General features: G+C 45.0%; 1 protein-coding gene across 1 annotated transcript; it reads right to left on the reverse strand.

The window, feature by feature from the left end:
• Nucleotides 1–12,689: 12,689 nt before the first annotated feature.
• LOC114786999 (putative tRNA pseudouridine synthase Pus10) lies at nucleotides 12,690–14,649 on the reverse strand. The gene is made up of 3 exons (XM_028974677.1): nucleotides 14,503–14,649; nucleotides 14,282–14,409; nucleotides 12,690–12,815 (listed from the first exon to the last, which is right to left on the reverse strand). Exons 1-3 carry the CDS (start codon nucleotides 14,626–14,628, stop codon nucleotides 12,704–12,706), a joined length of 366 nt encoding a protein of 121 aa, XP_028830510.1. The 5' UTR covers nucleotides 14,629–14,649; the 3' UTR covers nucleotides 12,690–12,703.
• Nucleotides 14,650–14,876: the final 227 nt, after the last annotated feature.

A 14,876-nucleotide genomic window follows, 5' to 3' on the forward strand; every position in this document is an offset into this window, starting at 1 on the left:
CGCGGTCCCATTGTTGAACGATGCTGGCTACATTCAGAAAAGGACTTTGGGAAAACCGGCCATTATCCGATTCGCCCGTTTCTCCCTAACCAAACAACCGGAAAAGTATTACAGACAGATCCTGAAATTATATCTTCCACGCCGAAGAGATCAGGACCTGAAAAGTGAAAACTGCCCAATGTACAAAGACTTTTATTTTGATGGCCTCACCAAGGAAATGAAGGACCATGTCGACTTCAATCAGATGCGTTATGAAGGACATGGGAAAAAAAATCGATAAGGTGATGGAAAAGCTCCAGCTAAAACGGCCGATTGTAAACGCATGGAACACTTTCGCGCCAGAAGTTGAATTGGACCGTCTGGAATGTCTGGCAGAGCAAGAACCGATAGAGCAAGATCCAGAGGAAGGAGTCGAGCCGCTTCCAGATTATCAATTACATGGGGACCTACCCTTAATACAAGCCCCAAAACTGAGCTTCGACTTTGTTCGAGCGATGTACAGGAGTCTCAACGAGACCCAGTCTTCATTGTTCTATGCTGTTCGTGACTGGTGCTTGCGATGTGTGTGGGGTTGTAATCCAGATCCATTCTATTACTTTCTTACTGGAGGAGCTGAAAATCACACGTCATCAAGTGTGTTTATGAGGAGGCGACCAAGGTGCTCCGTTAGCTTCCTAGGTTTCGCGATGTTTGCGACATGTCCCGTCCCACAGTGCTCCTCACAGCCTTTACTGGAACTGCAGCTTTTAACATTTCGGGGAAGACGTTGCACTTAATTCTAAGGCTTAAAGCCCCCATACAGAGGACTTGGAAACAAGTTGGATGAAGTGAGAGCATTGCTTGGAAATGCAGAGATCTTAATCCTTGATGAAGTGTCCATGGTCTCCAAAGAGCTCTTTGCTTACGGGGATCTCCAAGCCATTTGGAGGAATGTCAGTCCTGGCTGTCGGAGATTTCTACCAGCTGCCACCGATTGGCAAGGCAAAAGCTCTTTGTGTCTACGATGTAGGACCATTTCAAAATGATCAACCTAACAGAGATCATGCGACAGAAAGATGACAAAGACTTTGCAGAACTTCTCAACAGGATGAGAATCAAAAGAAAAGCTGACTCGTTTAGTGCCGAAGACAAAGTCCTGCTCTCATGGGTCATTGTTGAAGCCGAACATTGTCCCACTGATGTTTTGCATATTTTCCCCACAAATAAACAGGTGGATGAGCACAATGCAGCAGTTGTAACCTCCCTGAGCTCGGAGGTTGTTGATGTTTGGGCTCAAGATTTTAGAAAGGACAAAACAGGCAAAGCTTGGTTCTGCTGCATTGTGTCAGTGGTAGAAAACAGGACTTCAGGCTGCTGTTGGTGCTCGAGTGATGCTCATAAGGAATCTGGATGTGGAGGACGGTTTGGTCAACGGAACCTTTGGAACGATCGCAAACATCGTGACCACCACCACAGAGGATGGAAAGCCTTTTGTAAGGCTCATTGCACTTCAGCCTGACAACCCCACAGCTGGAAGTAAACACAAATCCAAGGACAACTTGGTTTACATTGAGAGATTGGAGGAACAGACCACAATCAAGTCAGTTGCTCGACTTCAGTTCCCCATGAAGCTGGCCTTTGGGTGCACCACCCACAAAGTACAAGGAATGACCCTGACATCTGCTGTTGTATGTTTGAAGCGGACATTTGAGCCGGGGATGGCGTACGTTGCCCTCAGCCGCACAACCTCCCTTGAAGGGTTAAGGATTGTCAATTATGATGAATCAAAGGTCTATGCTGATGAAAACATAAGAACAGCCATGGAGAGCATGACTAGAGCGTCATTTCTCGACACGTCATCACTGTTGCACTTTGTGCGGTCGGGCAATCCCACAGCAACATTAATAATAGTCCACCACAATGTTGAAGGACTTCTCTGTCACATCGAGGACTTGAAACGGCATCACCAACTAGGCCTTGCTGACGTTTTATGTCTGACAGAAACTCATTTGTTTGGATCCTCTGTTGCGCCAACATGCCATTTACAAGGATACTCGTTGTTTTGCCGCAATCGACAAGTATCTTACAGCAACAGACCAGATATGGCCGCAAAAGATGGTGGTGGAGTCACAATTTACTGCCGCAGCGTTCTCACTGCAAAGGAGCCACGGTTTTTCCAAAGTGTTACTGACCTAGAGTTCACGGTTGTCTTAGTTGAGACTCCTTTCAGAGTTGTGTGTGCCACAGTTTAGAGGCCGCCGTCTTATGACCGTGGCACGTTCCTTAAGAACATGCAAAGCCTCTTGGATTCCCTGGTTTCATTTGGTATTCAGCCCATTGTTGTGTGTGGGGATTTTAATGAGGACCTGTTCTCCACAGGGAAAAAATCAATTAAGGAATTGTTCCAATCCAGAGGCTTTACACAGCTCATCTTTGAAGCGACCACTGAAAAGCAGACACTGGTTGACCAGATCTACATATCGCAACCGGAATCTTGTTTGCAATCAGGTGTTTTTCAAGCTTACTACAGTTACCACAATCCTGTCTTTTGTGTTTTGACATCTTTGTGAGTACTGCTAGAAGCTCCCCTATCTGATGTTTGACTGCTCCAATCGCACGCACCTTAACTTCTACTGCATTCACAGACTCACAAAACACTGGTGAGTATTGTTTGGTCCGGTTAGTTAGGGTGTCTCTTGGGGGTTTTGCTGCATCAATTCCCTCCATGCAGAGCTCCACTTTTGTTATTTTGTTTTCTTATTTTGCCTTTCTTGTTTTTGGAGCTACTCCGTGGGGAGGTACGCAGTCACACAGTAGGCCTCAGTTTGGCATTTAAAGTGGCCTCTAATCGGTACACTCTGAAGACTAGCTAGATTTAGTTTAGTTACATAGGGATTTCCATAGATTAGGTCCGGATACTCAATATTTCACCAGGGAGTTGTGACGTCAGGTACACTTATCCATGAGCATGGTGTGTGCAGCTCATTATCAAGAAATTATACTGTTTTAGTTGTGGAGCATGAAAGGTTAATAATGTCACTCTTGGAAATTGTTTTATGCGTGCTTGTTAAATTAAGTGGTAAGCCAAGCAAAAAGAGCTGTGCACTGTGTGTTGGTTCCGGGTCTCTGCCTACTTTACTTCCGTCAAAAGGAATGATGTACTCAAGGATCAGGTAAGTACAGCATTATTGCTCAGTGACTAAACTTATTTTTGTATGTATGTTTGGTGTATTAACTCACTGTAAAAACCTTAACTTTTCCTTCTCTAAGGTGCAACCGAGAAGCAAACCAAAGCAGAATAAAATGAATAAGCATTTTTAAGCATTTTTCCATTTTACTTTACTTTGATAAGTTCCATGTTAGTGGTTTGTTTTGTTCCAGCGAATTCTTTTAAAGTGGATTGGAAGCCTTTGCTTGTTCTTTGGTGGACTGAATTTGCCTTCAGAGTTATGGAATTTGAGGAATCTGTAATGAGTTTCTTTTTATATCAAATTCAAATCAAATTCAAATTTTATTTGTCACATACACAGTCATACACGGTATGATGTGCAGTGAAATGCTTTCTGCAACTGCTACAGACCACAGTATTGCAAATGTTGCAAGTAAACAATGAACCAATATGCAAATATTGCAAACATAACCAAGTATTACACTTTTACGTCTTTAACATAAAATATGTGTGACTGGTAGGGTGAAGGTGTGCAAATGAGTTACAGTTTTTACAATGTTTAAAGAAAGAAGAAAGAGCCATAAAAGAAAGAGCAGTAAGGACCTAAAAAGTGCAGAGTCATTTTGTGCAAAGTGGTTTTGTGCAAAAGAGTCCGGAGTGATTGGAGGTGAAAGTGCTGGAGTTCTATGTACTGTTGTTGAGAGCTTGGACAGCCTGCGGGAAGAAGCTCCTCCTCATTCTCTCTGTGTTGGACTTCAGGGAGCGAAAGCGCTTCCCTGATCGCAGCAGAGAGAAGAGTCCATTGTTGGGGTGGGTGAGGTCCTTCACTATCTTCCTGGCCCTGGTGCAGCACCGTTTGCTGTAGATAGATTGAAGGTCAGGGAGCTTGGTACGGATGATTCGTTCGGCTGATCGAACCACCCTCTGTAGGGCTCGTCTGTCCTTCATGGTGCTGTTCCCAAACCAGGTTGAGATATTTCCCGTCAGGATGCTCTCTATGGTGCAGGAGTAGAAGTTCCTGAGCACCTTGGAGGGCAGTCTGAAGTCTCTCAGGCGTCTGAAGTGGTAGAGACGCTGCCGGGCCTTTTTCACCACGGTGTTGATGTGACAGGACCATGACAGGTCCTGCATGATGTTAACACCGAGGTAACGGAAGATGTCCACTCTCTCCACTGGGCTCCTGTTGATGACAGGGGTCTGGTAGGTCCTCTCCTGCTTTGTACTGAAGTCCACTATTAACTCCTTTGTCTTGCTGACGTTCAGGTGGAGATTGTTCCTCTGGCACCAGTTCGCCAGATTTCCAACCTCCTCATCGTTGTCAGAGATCAGGCCCACCACGACAGTGTCGTCAGCAAACTTGATGATGGTGGTGGAGCTAGTAGTGGCTGTACAGTCATGGGTGTACAGGGAGTACAGCAGGGGGCTCAAAACACAGCCCTGGGGGGCTCCAGTGCTGAGAGTGATGGAGGCTGAGACATGTCCACCCATCCTTACTGCCTGTGGTCTCCCGGTTAGGAAGTTGGAGATCCACTGACAGAGAGATGAGCTGAGTCCCAGGTGCTCCAGCTTGGTGGTGAGTGTGGAAGGGATTATTGTGTTAAATGCTGAACTGTAGTCAATGAAGAGCATTTTAACATAATTTCCCTTCCGAGTGTCCAGGTGGGTGAGTGCAGTATGGAGGAGATGTGATATGGCGTCATCCGTGGACCGGTTGGGACGGTATGCAAACTGTAGTGGGTCGAGTGTATCTGGTAGTGAAGAAATGATGAAGTCTCTGACCAGCCGTTCAAAGATCTTCATCACTACTGAGGTGAGGGCTACAGGGTGGTAGTCGTTGAGGGAGGCAGGATGGGTTTTCTTGGGGACCGGAACAATGATAGACTCCTTGAAGCATGTGGGGATCACCAACTGAGATAGAGAGAGGTTGAATATCTCTGTAAACACAGGTGCTAGCTGGTCCGCGCAGGCTCTGAGGATTCTCCCCGAGATGCCGTCTGGTCCTGCTGCCTTCCTGGTGTTCACTCTCCTAAAGCCTCTCCTCACGTCATGCTCGGTGATGACGAACGCGTTCTTGGTGCTGGCAGTGTCCTCCCGTCTGCAGCTGTTGGAGCCGCTAGCCGTAGCATCGCTAGCGTCTTTAGCTGCAGCCTCGAAGCGAGCATAGAACGTATTTAGCTCGTCTGCCAGAGACACGTCCGCGTTCGTCGTACCGGATGTTGGTGCTTTATAGTCTGTTATTGTCCTCAGTCCCCGCCACAGGCTCCTAGAGTCACTCTGTTCGAGTTGTGACTCCAGTTTCTTCCTGTAGCGCTGCTTCGCCTCCTTCACCGCTTTCCTGACGCTGTATGATGCAGCCTTGTATGGTTCCATGTCCCCGGAAGTGAGCCCTGCGTTATAGGTCGCGGTGCGAGATTTCAGAGCGTCGCGGATGGTCTTATCCACCCACGGCTTCTTGTTGGGAAACGTTCTGACGATCGTTTTCTGAACGGTGTCGTCCGTTAGTTTCCCAATTAAACTCACAACCGCTTCCACAAACTCACTGATGTTTCCGGAACTACTCTGGAACATGCCCCAGTCTGCGTCCTCCAGTGCGTCCTGAAGAGCGGCCACCGATTGGTCCGTCCAGCGTGCCACCTCCCTCTGAACCGGAACTTCCTGTTTAAGCCTGTTTGTATTTAGGCATGAGGAAGATGGCGGCGTGGTCGGATTTTCCAAATGGTGGACGAGATTGTGCCCTGTATCCGTCCTTTATTGTCGTGTAGCAATGGTCCAGTGTCCTTTCGCCCCTGGTGGGGCAGGTGATGTGCTGATGAAAGTTCGGCGGTGCGCGTTTGAGGCTGGCATTATTAAAATCTCCTGCCACAATAAGCGCAGCGTCCCGGTGCTGTGTTTGGTGCTGTGTGAGCGCCTCCTGCAGTTCGCCTAAGGCAGTGTCCGTGTCCGCTTTCGGCGGAATGTAAGCGGCGCTGATGATGACCGATGTAAACTCCCGAGGAAGGACACTTGATGGACAGTAGTTCCAGATTCGGCGAGCACGAGTGTGTGAGGGGAGAAATTGAATTACACCTGTTCCTATTTACCATCAAACACACTCCCCTTGTCTTCCCCGAGTCGCGTGTCCTGTCCATGCGGTGGACCGAGAAGAACTCGGCCGGCTGGATGGCGTGGTCCGGCACCGCTGGGTTCAGCCATGTCTCGGTGAAGCAGAGGAGGTTGCAGTCCCGGATGTCTCTCTGGAACTTTACCCTGGCCCTGAGGTCATCGAGCTTGTTCTCCAGTGACTGGACGTTGGTGAGCAGGATGCTAGGCAGAGGTGTGCTGTGTGCACGGGCCCTCAGCCTGTTCCTGACGCCGGCTCGTTTCCCCCGGGGCCGCCGTCGCGTCCTTTGTTCTTCCTCAGGATTTCACTCGGCCAGCTGGGATCCGGAAAAGCAGTCAAAGTCTTCATATTGTAAGTGCATTGTATACTAATAGAAACAAGAGTGTCTCTACTGTATTTAATGCGTTGCATGGTGGTAGATTTGCCGGTGTAGGGTTGTTAAAAGAGGGTTTAAAAAACAAAAACAAACTAAACTTGGTCGGAGCAGTCGCGACGGCAGCCGACCTCACCGGCGCCATCTTGATAATTGATAATATAATACTTGTTTTACTGTTCTTTTAATGTTCTGCTACTATTTTATTGAATTTTTGTATAGAATTGTAATATTGAATTACTTTTACGGTTCCATTTTCATTTAATTGTTTTATTAAATCAGTTTGAGAAGCATTTATATGTTATGTACCTTTTTATGTTAAATAAATTGTTTTGATTTTTACGTAGTCTTTTGTTTTTGTGTCTGTTTGGTCAAATTGACCCAGAACATATTTGAGGTTTCAATGTAAACTTGTAGTTCATGATATACATATATAGCTTCAGCGGTTAGCCTCGATTTTCGGGTCGCTAGCTTCAGCGGTTAGCCTCAGGGAGCCAAAAACGTGTTCCCAGCACAATAGCAAACGGTACTTTTTACACTTTGAACCCGATTTGCGTGGCAGCCTTGAATGTAAGACATGTCTTTTTTTGCCATTCCTAGCACAATAGTAAATGGTCTGTCATTCTGAAAGGTCCAAACAAACAAACAAATAAATAAATACATTTTTTCACCCATTGACACTTTTTTGTTTTCCCTAATTTGTGCATGATCCGTAAATCAAACAGAGATAAACCATACGTCAAATCGTCGGTCTTGGCGAGATCTACGAGAAATCTTCTTTGTATGTCAAACCGTCTGGACACAAAGTCCAAAAAAAGTCCAATTTTGGACTAGGATAATAAAGGGGTTCCGAAAACGCTTTTTGGGGAATTGCACGCAGACCGTAAATCCGGCCGAGCCAAGCCATATGTCAAACCGTGTGGAACGGAAAGCCGCACGATTTGACATGAAAGTCGTGTGTGTGCTGTTGTTCTTGTAATCGCAAATTCTTGGAAACCAGATTTTTTTTAACTTTTAATGGTTTGGTCACGACTTGTGGCCCTCCTGTAGTCCCCAACGAATTTTGGAGATTTCATAAAATACTCTTAATTCTGATGCAATGGAATGCCTTCTACTGCTCGGTGTCTGGCCTGCTCTGATGTCTCGGCTGTGTTGTGTTGATATTAGGAAGGCCATTCACACTGGTTGGATCTTAAAGTGGGAGTTCCTCAGGGTACTCTTTGGTCTTGGCCGTGGTGCAGAGTTTGGAATCTGGATAGATTGACTGCTTCTGTGACAGGTGTCTTTTAAACAGAGAAGAAATTGAGACGCTCCCAGCGTCTGCTCCTCACCTGTATAAAACACGACTGGGAGCCAGAAATTTGAATGAAAATACTTGTTTCATTCATGAACAATTTTGTTGCTTTTCTGTCTCCCACTCTTCAAATAAACCTACAATTGACACTATAGACTGGTCATGTTTTGTAAGTGGGGAATCAAATAATTATTTTCCCCACTGTTCATTTGAAGGCAAATATCAAGTGGAAATTTAAATGGGGGAGTTTTACTTTTACATTGTGTGTCTCTAGTTTAACTCACCACCACTGGCTCCCTCTTACTGAGAGTGCAAACAGGAAAACGATTGTAATATCAAGTATGCAGAATTCTTATGGCAACGTGTGGTTGGCTGGCACCCTGCTTTAGTCAGTTTCCAAACTACACCAAGCGTCCCGGGATGGGCTCCGGCAGCTGCAACACTGAGCCACAACACAGCAGTGGGCAGTGGTGGTCTAGCGGTTAAAAAAGCGGCCCTGTAATCAGAAGGTTGCCGGTTCGAATCCCGATCCACCAAGGTGCCACTGAGGTGCCACCAAGCAAAGCACCGTCCCCACACACTGCTCCCGGGCACCTGTCGAGGCTGCCCACTGCTCACTAAGGGTGATGGGTTAAAAGCAGACGACATATTTTGTTGTGTGCACCATGTGCTTTGCATCACAATGACAATCACTTTCACCCTGCACGTACAGACGCGAATACACGCAATATAAAATGGGCAGCTGCACTTGAAATTCAGAGACTTTCAGATCCTGTTCTTGTGTCCAGACACCAGGCTGTCTGTGTTGACATGTGACCGACGGACACCACTTGACATGAGCAAGCAGGGAAACTTTCATTTAAATTTGGCAGAAACACAGTTACCGTCACAAAACTAAACACTGCAACATTTGTGTTATATTGATGACTTTTGTCCCGATCAAATTCTCGAACGTCACTTGATGTGATTGGTTGTGACCCTAGCGCTGTCAGGGAAGTAAAAAAATCCACAAATATATACGGTGATTTGTAATTGCAGGTTTATGGGTTTGTGAATTAATATAATCATAATCACACAGCAACACAGTGACACAACGAAACGAGTCCTCTGCTTTTAACCATAGGGTTAACCGTAGGGTTCCTGCAAGCAGTCAAATAACCCTTTGCCCCTTCCGGGTCAAACACCTACCAACAAGGTGCGCCACCTTTATACCTGAATGCGCCACCCTGTGTTCCACCTAGGATATTACAACCTTTAACTCTGCAACATTTGGTGGCTACAATCACCCTTGGTGATCAGTGGGCAACCATGACAGGTGCCCGGGGAGCAGTGTGTGGGGACGGAGCTTTATTCAGTGGCACCTCAGTGGCACCTCTGTGAATTAGGATTCAAACCGGCAACCTTCTGATTATGGGGCTGCTTCCTTAACCCCAATCTTGTTACATCTTGTTACATTTATTTGTGAATTTTTGACATATATACAATTGCTACCTCAGATTCGTTTTTTAATGGCTCCGGGTGAGTTATGAATCACGCGGTCATTCCTGGATGCTGGTGTCATGATTCTGTGTTTGGTTTGTGTCCACAGTCTGATACTCTGTTTAAATGTCATGGCATAATTTAATTTCCTTTTGAAACTCCACAGCTTGCATGTGTGGCTTTGTTCCTGACTATTAGTCTCTGCCCTAAAATGTACATATTCTACTAAAACTAAACTAAAATATGGTGTTTTGGGATGACTGTCAATATGTGATGCCAAACTGAGAAATTGTTATGGATTTAAGGATGAAAATGGAAAATATTGAACGGTGTCTGATATAGCTTTGGGTTGCAATCCAGCAGTAACCTTGTCACAGATAGTGATCAGGTTCATACAGAGAAGCTTCTATGTGGATGATGGCTTAATTAGTGTAAAGACACCTGCTTCATGAAGCCATACACTTGGTGGAAGAGTCAAGAGCTCTGTGCAAAACGGGAAACTTACAGCAATTCCACCACAAGAACATGCTCAAACCAAAGATCTAGACATGGCTCTAGCAGAACTCCACATCGAGCGAGCACTTGGAGTTCAATGGTGTGTCGAAGCAGACGAATTTCAATATAGGATTGTGGTAAAGGAAAACCCACTGACAAGGAGAGGGGTTCTCCTTGTTGCCTCAGACTATGATCTACTAGGATTTGTGGCTCCATTCATATTGGTTGGCAAACAGATTCTTCAAACACTGTGCAGAGATAAGGTAAGCTGGGATGAGCCTCTCCCTGAGCATGTTCAGCCACAATGGGAGATGTGGCTTAAGGAACTGCCTTATTTAGAAGTTCTAAAAGTACCAAGAAGCTACTTTCCATCAAGCATGGGCAAAGTAATACAATATGAGCTTCACACCTTTTCTGATGCAAGTTTCAAAGGGTACGGTGCATGCTCATACCTTAGAGTGAGGAGTGAAACCGGAAAGATAAGCTGTTCACTTGTCAGGGGAAAAGCAAGAGTAGCTCCTACCAAGCTAACAACTATCCCAAGACTTGAGCTATCATCAGCTGTGACTTCAGTTCGTATAGGTGATATCATCAGAAGGGAACTTGAGATTGAAAACCTTCAGGAGTATTATTGGACTGACTCAACTGAACAATGATGCGAAAAGTTTCCACATATTTGTAGCGAATCGGATACAGCGAATAAGATCTAGCACAAAACCTAAAAAGTGGAGACATGTCAGCACTGAAAATAATACTGCTGATTGTGCCTCCAGAAGATTGAGTGTACTTCAAATGCAAGAATCTAACTGGCTGAATGGTCCCAACTTTCTTTGGCAGCAAAATCTTCCACTGGAAGAAGGAATGGTGGTTGAAGCGGCTGATCCTGAGCTCCGCAAGGCACACGTTCACGTGGTCGAGACAAGAAATTTGAATTCAATGATCAGCCATTTCACTAAATTCTCTGACTCGTCTAGAGTGGTAAGAGAGATTCATCAGAGTTTAAGGGACTTAAAGAACTAATTAGTTAAGAACTAATGAGTCAACCAATCTTGAAGAACGAAAAGAAACAGAAATCTTCATTATCAAATCCGTGCAAGAAGACGAATTCGCCGAAGACATAAGGAAACTCAAAAACCAAAAGGAACACACTCTGAGCAAGCACATTAGGCTACGCCAGTTGAATGCTTTCTTGGATATAAAACAATGTCCTCAGGGTGGGAGGACGGCTATCTCAGTCAGCCTTGCATCACAATGTCAAGCATCCTGCGATACTTCCGAAGAAATCTCATGTGTCAGCCCTGCTCATCAAACATCATGAGCACATACAGCACCAAGGAAGAGGCATGACCATGAATGAGTTATGTGCAAACGAAACTCTTACAGTAAGGAGAAAGGATGCACATGGCTGTTTAACTCCCCACATTCCTCACATATGGGTGGATCATGGGAGAGACTCATTGGGGTTGCTAGGCGCATCCTCGATGGAATTCTTTTGAAAGCTGCACACGTTCAACTCACACATGAAGTGTTGAGTACATTCATGGCGGAAGTAATGGCAATATTGAATGCAAGACCACTCGTACCAGTGTCAACAGACCCAGACAAGCCAAACCTCCTAACTCCAGCAATGCTTCTTACCCAAAAGACTAATGCAGTATCTGCACCAACAGGAAGCTTTGCACCTCCAGACCTCTACACAAAGCAATGGAAGCAAGTGCAGTGTCTGCAGACTCTTTTTGGAAACAGTGGAAAAGTGAATACCTTTTGACTCTACAGCAAAGAAGAAAATGGACTGATGATAAGCCAAACATAAATGTTGGTGACATTGTGTTATTGAAAGATGCTCTCACACATAGAAATGACTGGTCTATGGGAAAGGTTGTGAGAACCTTTGAGAGCAAGGACAATATGGTTCGAAAAGCAGAAGTGAAAGTTGTAAAAGACGGCAATGTAAAAGTGTTTTTGAGACCCATTGCTGATATGGTTTTGCTTTTATCAGATGATGAATAAGGTTACTAGACCTGTAAACTGTTTTGACTGTTCAAATGTTCATGTAAAAGGTTACATTTAAGTAGCACAATTATATTGTACTAGGTGGGGAGTATTCTGCCTTGTGCAGGCAGTAAGTTGGCCTATAGCTCCCTCTAGCGGCCGTCTCGTCATATTATATTTGGTTATTCTGAAAAACGGGAGAATAAGAATCCAGATTGCGGAACATAGTGCCGAAGCATTCCCGTATTGAGCAAGAATGTTGTTGCTTTGGACAAGATTTGTCTGTAAGTAATGACGAGATAAGCACTTTCTTTTTTTGTGTAAATGATATAATTATTTGTATATTAGTAGCATTAGAAATGTGTATTTTGCGTTAGTTTGCTGTGCGCATGTAACAAGCTAATTTGCTCGTTTAATTTATTTAGCTGATCGTCACATTTGTATTTTTTCAGTTTTACGATGGTCATAGAGAAGGCAATGGTCAGAGGCCATTCTTCAATAAATCAGCCCAGAGAAAACCAAATACAAGTCTGTTTATTGGAGCATCGTTATCTCGCTGTCTAGCTGGTGGAGACTAGAAAACCCAGAGCGAGGGCAGCATAGACACTGCAAAGGACTTTCTGAAAAATATGAAGATAATGGTGATCAAGGACATTGAGAGGAAGGACATTGAGTTTATCTGCAAGGTATAGTATTTAAGTGAAGCAATCAGGTGAAGCGACCAGATTTTTTGCTCTAACGAAAACGCTGTGAATCCTGCAGACAATTGGAACCAAGCCTGTTGCCCACATCGACCAGTTCCTTTCCTGTCCGGAAAGACAGTCAGCATCGTGGTCCGAGGGTCCAACAAGCTTGTGATCGAGGAAGCTGAGCGTTCAATTCACGACACTCTGTGCGTCGTCCGCTGCCTGGTGAAGAAGAGGTACGGTCGAGTCTGTGGAATGCAGGTATAGGGTGAGGGCGCGGTGTGCCGGGCTCAGTGTTTACCACCTTTTTCATTCCTGCTCCAGGGCCCTGATTGCAGGTGGAGGAGCCCCGGAGAAGGAGCTGGCGCTGCGCTTGGCCCACTCTGGGTGGCATGGAGTCTTAGTAGTATGTATCATATACTTTATGTCAAAATGATTGATGGCTTACCATAAATGTTAAAAACTGGTTATGATGGATGGCCTTCCCCCTCTCTGTCTCTCTCTATCTCCCTGTCTCCCTCACACCCCTCCCCTACCCATTTACCCCTGACACTGCTCCCCCCACCAGTTGACACAGACAGGAACCTTATTTTAACGACATATGTTCTGTCTCTCTCTATCTCCCTGTCTCCCTCACACCCCTCCCCATCCCATTTACCCCTGACACTGCTCCCCCCTCCAGTTCACACACAGAGCAGGAGGCCTTATTTTAATGACATATGTTTTAAAAACTATTTCTAGTTAAAGAAAAGGAAAGTGGCGACTATATCTCTTTAGAAACAAAAAGCTTTCTTTGCCCCACCTGCTAAAATATGTCTAATTGCATTGTAACACTGCTTATAAACATGTAGATAATAAAAATATAGACCCGCCATAGTCTGGGGGAACTAACGCTACCGGCTAATTAATCACAATTAGTGTTAACTTGAAACTGATACTACCCCAACTTCCTCGCATATTTTTTAAAACAGAAGATTTTGGAGAATATCAGTTTTCAACAAAAGACATAGTTGTCATGGCTAATCATCGGTGACATACGCCAAATGGTGTTTTTTTTTGGGCATATAAGCAGCGGCTCTGGGTAGTCAGAGTCAGCAGTCACCAAGAAAATCTGGTGAAGAAAGCAGCATCCAGCATTACCATGGGATCTGAGTATGTATTACTTTCTGTTTTTATAATATAATATAATATATAACTTTGTTATCATTTATTTATTTATTTATTTTTTGCTTAATAGGTTCGATTCTTTCTTAGACTCGTTGGAAGGCCCGTCAAACCAACTGTGTTTTGAAACACCGGGGTTCGATAGTCTATGTATGTATAAATATGTGTAAAAATGTTATTGCATAAATTATTAATTATTAACTGATGTTTATATGCTTTTTATACACATGTAGTGCTCAGAGCTTATGATAGTGAATCAATTGCTGTTGGTGAGTGTGAAAACTATGACTATTTTTTTCTTAGGTTGTATGGGGTGTTTTTAAACACATTTCTTATTGTTTTAGCAAAACAACAACAAAACACGTCAAGAAGTGACAGCTCTGGGTGTACCGCTGACTCCCTAGGTAAATCTATTTTACCTAATAGTGTGTGTAACAGTATGATTTCTTATTTCGTTATTTTTGTCATATGATATGTGATTCGTAATATTCCTCTTTGTAATATCTAACTTTGCGTACAGCCGCTATTAAAAATTTTGTAGCAAGCATACCCAGTCCAGGATTTGAAAAACCGGCAGGAAGAAAAGCCAGGCCCTTCTGCCTGTTCCTCTGCTGAGCTGTCATTTTGTGCCTTCGGTCCCATGTCACTTACAAAAGCAAGGAGCTCCCGGCTCGTGTCCTGCACAGCCACCAACAGAAACACAGTCAACAACTCAAAATGTCAAAGGTCAAAACTGCATCTGTTGTCTCTTGCCAGTAAAAGTCCATATACCTCATAGGACTGGCAGTACGAGGACGGGGTTCCCACGCAGCAGAACCGGAGAACGCAGCGGGCGCAGCAGCCAGCGGCCAGCAGCTTGTGGGCGAGAGGCCGGTCCTTCTCCTTCAGAGGCAGCATGGTGGTCGCGGGCAGCGGGGCCTGGGAAGGAGGAAGACGGAAGAAGTCCACCAAACCAGGGACGGATTACGGACCGGGCCAGAGGGACTGCTGCCCATGGGCCCTTGGGGTGCAGGGGGCCCGTGGGGCCCCTAGCCCAAAACAATTTGCAACGCAAACATTTTTTTTCACATTGGAGAACTTGCAATGCGTAAATCATGGGGAGAGACCTATCTTTTCCCATGGTAATAACCAGGCTGCTGAATAGA

This window comes from Denticeps clupeoides, chromosome 3, assembly GCF_900700375.1.
Source record: "Denticeps clupeoides chromosome 3, fDenClu1.1, whole genome shotgun sequence".
In the NCBI taxonomy this organism is placed as follows: Eukaryota; Metazoa; Chordata; class Actinopteri; order Clupeiformes; family Denticipitidae; genus Denticeps; species Denticeps clupeoides.